The 9,499-nt window shown below is 49.6% G+C and overlaps 1 protein-coding gene across 1 annotated transcript; it reads right to left on the reverse strand.

Annotated features, from left to right (window-relative positions):
* Window positions 1-341: 341 nt before the first annotated feature.
* On the reverse strand, window positions 342-2,592 carry ZNF275 (zinc finger protein 275). Its single transcript, XM_036271283.1, is given in 3 exon segments — window positions 342-1,921; window positions 2,496-2,521; window positions 2,523-2,592. Coding segments are annotated over 3 exon segments (1,203 nt in total). The 5' UTR covers window positions 2,543-2,592; the 3' UTR covers window positions 342-764.
* Between the last annotated feature and the right edge of the window lie 6,907 nt (window positions 2,593-9,499).

Consider the following 9,499-nt stretch of genomic DNA (forward strand, 5'->3'; position numbering starts at 1 on the left):
CTAGTGAGAGCCTCGTGCAGGGATTGTCACAGTGCTACATGGCACACAGCTCGAATGGATGGAAAACCATTGGATGTGCTTTGAAACGAATGATTCAAAAGGGGCTCCCAGGTTGGTGAAGATGGTGAGGTCAGAAATGCATATGAGAAGTTGGAACAAAATGATATGAAATGGAACGTGGAAAAAAGGAGTATTTTCTAAAGTAATATATTATTCTATATAATATGTGATTTACAATATGTATGTATAACTAAATAAATTAAATATTATAACACATTTGAGTATTCTATTTACATCCCTAAAAATTTATAGATTCAAGTAGGCCAAAAGACTTTGGGGCAATCTTTTCTTTAGGAAAGTTGGGCTCACATTATATTGACGCCATCATTGAAAAGCTGTGTGTGTGTTTCCCTGAGGTGGGAGCTTAGAGGGGATGACCAACAAGCCCCCCTCCAACCCCACATCCAGGTTTCTCTTCTCTCATTCTCAGATTCAAGGCCTGCAGATTTAAATACCTTGAAGTTATTTTATGCCAGCTAAACTAGCCCAAATAAATTAAAATGTTAAAAGCTACTCTTGAGAGGCAAAATGGGAAATGTACACTTATAAATTGCTGGTGGCAGTATAAATTGGTTTTAACCTTTCTGACAATAAAATATATAAGCACTACAAAACTGTTCATCTCCTTTGACTCTGTCATCCCACTCTAGGTGGGTGGGGGGGCGGCAGGGACCCACTGACAGACAAGGGCCTGCAGGCCTCATCTACTCATGGTGGGTTGGTTGATGCTTCTGCAGCGCTGACCGCCTCTTGAACACACGGCCACACTCACTGCACTCACAGCGTCTTGCTCCACTGTGGGTTCTCCGATGGCGACTCAGGCCCGAGCTCCTCCGGAAGGCCTTCCCGCACTTGTCACACTCATATGGTTTCAGTCCACTGTGAATCCGCCGGTGTTTAATCAGGTCGGAGGGCCCCCGGAAGGCCTTGCCACAGTCGCCACATGCGTAGGGCCGCTCCCCGGTGTGGATGCGCTGGTGCTCCAGGAGGCTGGAGCTCTGCCGGAAGGCCTTCCCGCACTGGCCGCACTCATATGGCTTCTCGCCGGTGTGAATTCGCCGATGCTTGGTGAGCTCTGAGCTCCTCCGGAACAGCTTGCCGCAGTGGGGACACCCATAGGGCTTGGCCCCACTGTGGATGCGCTGGTGCTCGGCCAGGCCATTGACTCCTCGGAAGGACTTGCCGCAGTCGTCACAGTCGAAAGGCAGGTGGCCAGTGTGCATTCGCTGGTGCTTGAGAAGTTCCTGGCGATCCAGGAAATCCCTGCTACAGGCCTTGCAGGCAAAGGGCTTTTCCGAATTATGAAGCTTCTGATGGCGAAAGAGGTGGGTGTTCACTTTGAAGGACCGCCCACATTCCGCACAGTCAAAGGGCTTCTCTCTGCTGTGGACACGCAGATGTTGACTTAGGCCTGCGTTCTTCTTAAACCTTTTCCCACATTCCTCACACTGGAAGGGCTTCGCCTCCCTCTCCATTTGCTCCCTCTTTTCCATGGCATCATCGAGGGCCCGGCTTGGGCCGGGGCGGGGTTCTACAGCCACGTGGCTCTTCCGGTGCTCATTGAACTCAGAGACCCCCTTGAAAACCTTCCCACAATCGCCACACTCCCAGCCCTTCTCCTCACTGTGAATTCTCTGGTGCTGCACAAGGAGGACCTTAAGCCGAAAGGCATCCCCACACTCTTTACATGCAAAGTGATGTTCTACTGGCAGATTTTGGGGGCTTCCCCCCCTCCCCTCAGAGTCCCCATTCTGTTTGACCTCAGGGCTGGGCTCACTTGCCCTCGGGGAGCTTGTGGATGCCATCTCCTGAGGCTGGGCGTCTTCACCCATAGTCTGGTGTTGGGTCACCAAGATGTTTTCTGAAATGAGAACCATAAGACACTGAAGTCTGCAGAGGAGGAAGGAAGGAGGCTATTCTCCTTTGTCAAGAATTGCTTTCCTGCCCTGGCCAGTTTGGCTCAGCGGTTAGAGCGTCCACCTGCGGTCCGGAGAGACCCGGGTTCGGTTCCCGCTAAGGGCATGTACCTCGGTTGCAGTTTGTCCCCGGCCCTGGTTGGTCGTGTGGGTGGCAGCCACTCGATGTGTCCCTTTCACATCGATGTTTCCCTCTCTCTCTCTTCCTCTCTCTCCCTCCCACTCTGTCTAAATTAAAAAAAAAAAAAAAAAAAAAAAAAGAATTGCTTTCCTTCTGAGACAGCTGCTGAGCACTGGGCCTGGAGGCCACCAGGTCAGGACAGCTGGTGCCCATCCCACCAGAAGCAAGGACCATAGAGGGAAAGGGCAGAAGGGCCTGATTGACCTCACTTCCTACCAAAGTGGTCCTGAGGAGGTCTCCCCTTCTGTGACTGAGGAGCAACCACACTCTCTCCCCAGAGGCTCATCTGGGCTTCCCCAATGATTTCCTCACATTTCTTCATGATTCTTTTCACTCACCAGAATACTTAGCTTGATCCGTGTTAAGGGTCTGATATCAATAGCATGTGTCCTTGCACCAGGTGAGAGACCAAGGCAGGATTCGAAACAGGAGCTCCTGCTCATGGAAAAGGAAATGGATTATGGTGGCAGCCAGAGATGAACAGTGTAGGAATGAGGCAGGGCCTTCATAGGGGAACCCTTTTTAATCCTCAAAGTCTGGGTTGGCTGTGACCTTAGGAAGTCATTCATCCATTTCAAATGACTTCCCCAAAGGGTAGCTCCTTCCAGGGGCTGGATGCCACAGGCTCTGGGCCCGCCCTGGTGGAGTGCCAGGTGGTCGTCCTGAGGAGCTGACCCTCCCTTTCTCCATATCCACTCCCTCAGGGCCCCACACTGAACTCCATGCTCTCCCCAACTCCACACCTGACCCCAGCGTCCCTCTTCTAAGAACCTTTCCACCTCACGCATGCAGCAGGATGGTGCACAGGAGCTCGCTCTTGTCAACCTCTCTCTCAGCACTAAACTATAATAAAACGGTCACGCAGTTTGTATCATTTGTGTGTTTAAAAAGTATTCTAAATTATAGTGGCCGCTTTGTTCCAATTTCTTTTCCAATAAAAGACTAAGGGGCATCTTTTTGTGCCATTAGGAGTTGCGGAGGTGCTCTGCGAGAAGTCAAGTGTGGCAGATCCATGGTATTTTCTTACAGCCCATTCCTGGGGAGCACAAGCCTCCGCATCCCATTCCTGCCGCATAGGATCATGAAGCTGGTGGAAGGGCTAGGGGTGTCCTTACCCAAGGAAGTCGCGTTCCTGTAATATGCCAGTGTCTTCTGCTCAGGGTCCAGCCTCAACCTCTCCCTTTTTGTGAGGTACTGTGCCACGTCGCTGAATGTCAGTGAATCCTGAAAGAATTAAAAAGGGATAATCAGTTCATCCATGCATTCTAGAATAAGGTAGAGGCAGCACCAGTAACACCAGGGACATGAGGTGAGGGTTTAGAGTGGGTGTACCTTGCTAACATGGAGATCTAACCACAAGTGTCAAGAAGTCCTGGAAAGAGAACCTGACCAAGTGCCAGGAGACCTGGGCTATGGCACTGGCCTCCCAAGGGACCTTGGTTCACTTTCCTGGATTGAAATTTAGCTCCCCCAGTGGTATGATGGGGATTACAAACCCAGCGGGCATCCATTCCTTAGCCGAGTCCAGGGAGAGAAGCAGAGGGAAGAAGGGAGACATGGAGGGAAGGAAGGCAGCAGCTGAGGTTCAGGCCCTGCTTTGTGTCATCCTGGGGGACAAGAGGTGAGGCTGAGGCCAGATCAGGGAATAGTGATAGATCCCCAAGCCAGGCAAAGGAGAGCACAGCTCACCTGGGCCTCTAGCCTCTCAAGAGGTCCTGCTAGGACCTGGCTTCCTGGGGCTCCATCCAGGGAAGAGCAAGACCCTGGGGGTGGGGTGGGGGTGGGAGGGCAGGAGGAGTTAAGGAAAGCGAAAAGAGCCGTGACTGCAGCCATGCCTCTGGGTCCCCCAGGATGAGACTGGCAATTTCCTTTTCCTCAGTTTTGTTTCTTGTTGAGTCTTCTCTTGCACAGCAGCTGAGTGACAAGCCAGAGCCTAGGTATACCTAAGAAAATATACCCCAAACAGTGGGGTAAGTGGACTGGCAAGGAATGAATACAGGCAGGCCAGAAGGAGCTCGACAAGACAAATGAATGCTAGCCCAGGCACAGCCAGGAGAAGAAGACAAAGACAGAGAGTGGATGGTGGGGAGACTGGCTCTCAGAGACAGGCCAGCCACAGGCCTTCTAGCAGCTAGCCTCGAAGAGGTCAGTGCTCACGCACACTGCAGAGGAAGAAAGCGTTCCTAAAAGAATATCAGAAGAAATAATTAGGATGTGAGAGATTCTTTCCAACTTTGTAGGGACAAGAAAAAACTGAATCGCGCCATTGGAGAGAAGAGAGGCAACAAAGTGCAGGAGCCAGGGCTTTCTGATAGGCAGCCAGGTCCTTTAACAGCCACACCCCATCCCACTGAAACAATTCACCAGGTGACAGTGAGTCAGCTACAGACAAGAATACTTCTGTGATACATTTCACAAGAGGAAAAGTTGAACAAAACAGCTGAAAAAAGAAGCATTACAGAAAAGATCTTCAAACACTAAGTTGCTATACGTCTTCACTCTCTAGCCTCATTAGGGTTTACTCGTAACACTTTTTACTACCTAAAAATTATCCTCTGAAATGGCTTGTTTTCACCTGACTCTTCCCAGGAGAAATGTCACCTCCTACAGGACAGGGGCCTTCTCTTTCTTGGTCACCCCAACCTCCAACATCTGAAGCGGCTCCTAGTGAGTGGGCAGTGATAAACGGAGGGGGAGGGGCATGTTAAACAGAGCAAAGTTACATTCACATGGGTTTGGCAATGCGCTTCTCCCTTCCGAAAATTTCATTTAATGATTGCAACCTGTAGTTATTATGCCTCCATTTTACAGAGAAGGAAGTCATGGATTCGAGAGGTTAAGTAACTTGCTTAAGGTCCAGCTCCCAAGATTTTAGACTTTCTGAACCGTAATAGAGAAGAGAGAAAAATATGCAACCCTCTAACACCAGGAGACAGACAGTCATGGAAAGTCCCTGCAGTCTAATGGTATATATGAATTTGGGGGATTGGCTTCAAATCATCCTATTAATAGGCCATCGCAGATCCTCATTGTGCTAAATACGCACATCATTCTCTCTTTTGTTCGCTCTCTCTCTCACACACACACACAGTTCTTCCAAGCCACCCACATTTAATTGAGCAAATCCTCTTGAAGTGTTCCATTTAATTGAGCGGATCCCACCAAAGTGTTTTTACTTAAGTGAAATCCTGGAGCCACAACCCCCAAGTGCATCGTTCATTATTCTTTCCCAGGTAGCAACAGGGCTGGCCCTTCCTATACCAGGCTTGCCCAGGGACTTCACCTGAGTGCACTTCAGATCACTACCCACAGCAACAGAGCCCACAGACACAGAAATCATTTAGAAGGTGCTCACAAAAACAGGAGGAAAAAGTGAGCCCTGATTTCACAAAAGGAAGCTAAACTCTGCATAATTAACCAAGTGTATCGGGTAAAAGCTTAGGAGAAGGAAAGATAGAGCATTAAAACAGATAATACACATTAACCCTCACTACAGTTAAAAATAAAATTATCAATCCTGGAGACAACCTGATCATTTATTATTATTATTATTATTATTATTATTTAATCCTCACCCAAGGATGTTTTTCTCTTTATCATCAGATAGAGTGGGTTGAAGGTAGAGAGAGAGAAACATCGGTGTGAAAGAGACACATTGACCGGTTGCCTCCCGCACAACCCGACTAGGGCGGGGAACTAACTGCAACCAAGGTACGCGCCCTTGACCAGCATTGAACCGCTGAGCCAAACTGGCCAGGGCACAAATTAATCATTTAGAAGCCATTCTGCACAATGGCTCTACTTTAAAATGGTGGAACTAATCTGGAAAAGACGCTGGACGCCGTGACCAAAGTGACAAAAACAGGTGTCTGCTGCCTTCCAAAAGTGGACCTTGGGGGATCAAGGTCAAAGCAATTTCTGGCAGAATATGAAAACCATTGCAGTGTACCCAAAGGATACAGAGGGTGAGTCTGACCTTCAAAGTAAGTCACCATGGAAAAGCATGCCTCAAATCTTGTAAGGTGCACTCCTACACCCAGCTGGGAACTGTAAGTTCAGAGAAAGAGAGGGGAAGACAAATCTCTGCCCCTTAATATAAATAATGTTATTTTCCTCCTTTAAGTGAGATGTGAAGTGTAGTTTAGTGACTGTACGCTCTCAGAGACTGAGGGCCCTCAAGTTGACTTCAGATTTCACCCTGAATCTAGTCAAGTGCCACGGCCACCGCAGTTGTTTCACGAACACAGGGAAATCATGTCCATGCTAACTCACTGCCTGGTAAACTGAAAAACCATGCTTTGTAAAACATGAGAGCTCATTGAGTGAACAAGTGTTTCTGATAGTGCTTTAGGTGGCAATGTGAATTTTAACCAACTTAAAATTCCATAGGGAATCAGAAACATTAAGAGAACCAAAATAATCATTCCACTTTGATCAGAAAGAACAGAAAGAGTTGAATTCAATGGAGACAACCCCCCCCTCCCCAAGCCATATCACAAAAAGAATTAGGTATCTTATGGTGGACTTTGAGCCGAGGACCCCTCCTTTGGATATCTGGCTACTAGTAAAGGTTGGTTTGGAGCCTAAAAGATCAGTGCTTGACCAATCCCATGGCACAAATAGCCAAGCAACCTCCTCAGCAGGTGCCGCCAGTCCCTGGGCTGTGGGGGCAGGGGACAAGCAGCAAGGCCACCCAAACTAGATCTATCTGGTAGCTTCTGGAAATTTCCAAGGGGTGCCAGAAACACTGAGGCTCCCTGGAGTATCTAGATAAGGACTTGTAGCAGAATGTCCACAGGCCCCAGAAGGCAACAGGTGGCTCATGGTATTCATTTTGGTTCTGGGCCAGAACAAAAATGTCCTGGGGGTGTCTTCCCTGGTCCGCGGGGCTGACGCTCTAACCGCTGAGCCAAACCAGCCAGAGCCTGAGAGGTGTCTTTTTAGGTTACACAGCATACCTCTTTTTTCAGCATCTAATTTAGATAAATGCCTTCAGCTCTCTCTCCCATCCAAATGATCACCTGGATTACCAGTTCTTCTTACTGGATACCTGTTCTCCCGAGTTGTTACTTAGACTGAGAGAATGGTCTCTGGGCAAAGATGGTGCGGCGACACTGACATATATGAAAATATAGTCATTTCCACAATGGAAACAATACTTCTCACCATCTTGCATCCCCACCTGTGGGGCCTTCTAATAGCAAGGCCAGCTTTAAGGCCAGCAGACACGGTCTTTAAACACCCAGACCTACCCACAAAGGACACACAGGGATGGCTCATCACGTCTTGGAAAAATTCTGAGCGATTAGTCAACTAGATAAGGTCCTACTTGTTGTTCGAGGAGACAGAAGCACACTTGAGAACATGTCTTTTTGGGTCGTGAGTGCTCTAAAAGGACAGGCTGAGACTGAACATGCCCTGCAAGATCTGGATCTACCCCAGCCAGGCAAGGCCAGAATGTTGAGCGCCTGGGCTGGAGCTGGGCCTGCTCTCTACCTGTCTGGCCAGGATGGGGCCTACCCTGTACTGTGTAAATGCGTTGCTCCTAGAAGTGGCAGAATCCTAAAGGGCCAAAAGAGAGGGTGTTTCACCAGGAAAAGTCTGTTTCTCTTGGGATGTTTTTATCTGTGTGTGTCTTTTTCTGTGTGCGTGGGTGGGAGGCATCTGTCTCCGTCTTCCTCAGTTTTCCTCTCTCACTCTGCCTCAGCACCTGTCCCTCTCTGTTTAGGTTTCCATTTTCTTTCCCTTCTATAAAAAGGCAGAAGGTAGACCAGAAGGGGATTTTGTAGTGTTTGTTGTACTTAATTAAGGAAAGGTTTATGTTCCCATTTCTCCAAGAAGATGCATGGCATTTTAGTAAAAATCAAAATAAATTGTAAGCATAGCTTCATTTAGGTTACACTGCCCTGGATATGAAAGAATCTAAATGAGGGTGGGGGGGATGCTATGCAAATCCCAAGGGGTCCCTCGGCCATTAGAGGAGCTTGGGCAGGTTAAGGGTAGGGCTGGATCAGTGGGTTAGAACCCTGGCTTGGGGTTTGCTAAGAACTCAAGGGGTAGAGTAGCAGGTGTGGGTGGGGCCAAGTTGTCGGCATTTCTAACCAGCATTGGGGTTGGGACACAGAGCTACTCCTCCTTAGCACTTGGCCATCTAGAATCTGGAGGCTTCCTCCGTTCAGCTCAGGAGGCAGGATCCTAGCCCATGAGCCTCCTAAATGGAATCCCACTCTGTGCTGTCAGACTTCTGGGAAGAAAATTTGCATTTTCTAGTGATTTTCCAAGGGGTCTCTCACCCAAAGAAGGCTGGAAATCACTGCTCAATAGGATTCTAAATATAGCTCCAGGGATGTTTTTGGGAATGGACTGGACTGTGCCAGGCACTGTGCAAGCTGCTTCTACTTAAAGGACCAATGTGGAAGGGAGGATCGGGGATGGGGTGAGGCAGCATTAGTGCCCAGAGAAGGTACTGTTCTAGCAATCCCATCTGAAATCCTTTGGTAAAGGAAAAATGTTGGGTCTGAGGTTGAAGAAATATTTCACTGACCAAGGAGACTGAAGGGGCTGGCGGCTGGGCTAGGCAAACGCTGGCTGGAGGGCGTCAGTTGGAACAGGGTGGGACCTCCGGGAAGAGGGCCAGGATTTGGGGGGGGGGTGCTTGAAAGGGACCATGGGCTTTGGGCAGCAGGCTTGTGGAAGGGGGGGGGGGATGGAAAAAGACATGCAATTAATCACCCAAATATAGACTAAGGGAGGCAGCAAAGGAGTTTGGAGGGGGGGTGGTACTGGAGCAGGAGATGGTGGCCCCCAGAAGGGGGACAGACAGATAAAGCCCCTTTCAGACCAAGGGCCTTAAGCAAGGGCTGCCCCTCCCCCTCCCTCACAGACCTTGGGCTCTAGTATACTCACCCCCACCCTCCCCGCCAAGATGAGGCTCGACCCCCACCTAAAAGAAAAGGAAGGACTCCGCTAGCAGAAACTGTCTCCAGCTCACTCACCCGGAGCCCCTGACTGCGGCTCAGCCCTTCCCCCAGACTGGGGAAATGCCCTTTAAATACCCACCCAACGTCCCCTCCCCCTCAGCCTCTATTACGCTTGGGGCGGGGGTCTTCCCTTCTCACACTGACCCGTTCCCACCCCTTAACGTCTTCCAAAAAGCGGCTTAGGCCTCCACACGTCCTCAATTCCCGCCCCTGACCACCGCCCCATGCTCGCTGTGGGAAGGCCTTCAGGCCTCCTCGTACCCACCATCCCGGACCCTTTACCCCCTCCAGCTGGCCCCAGGGCCAAACACCTTACCTGGGCCCAAAGACATCCCCCCCAAACAAGGCTTGACTGTCACCAC

Source organism: Molossus molossus, unplaced genomic scaffold (genome assembly GCF_014108415.1).
Source record: "Molossus molossus isolate mMolMol1 unplaced genomic scaffold, mMolMol1.p scaffold_m16_p_2, whole genome shotgun sequence".
Taxonomy (NCBI): domain Eukaryota; kingdom Metazoa; phylum Chordata; class Mammalia; order Chiroptera; family Molossidae; genus Molossus; species Molossus molossus.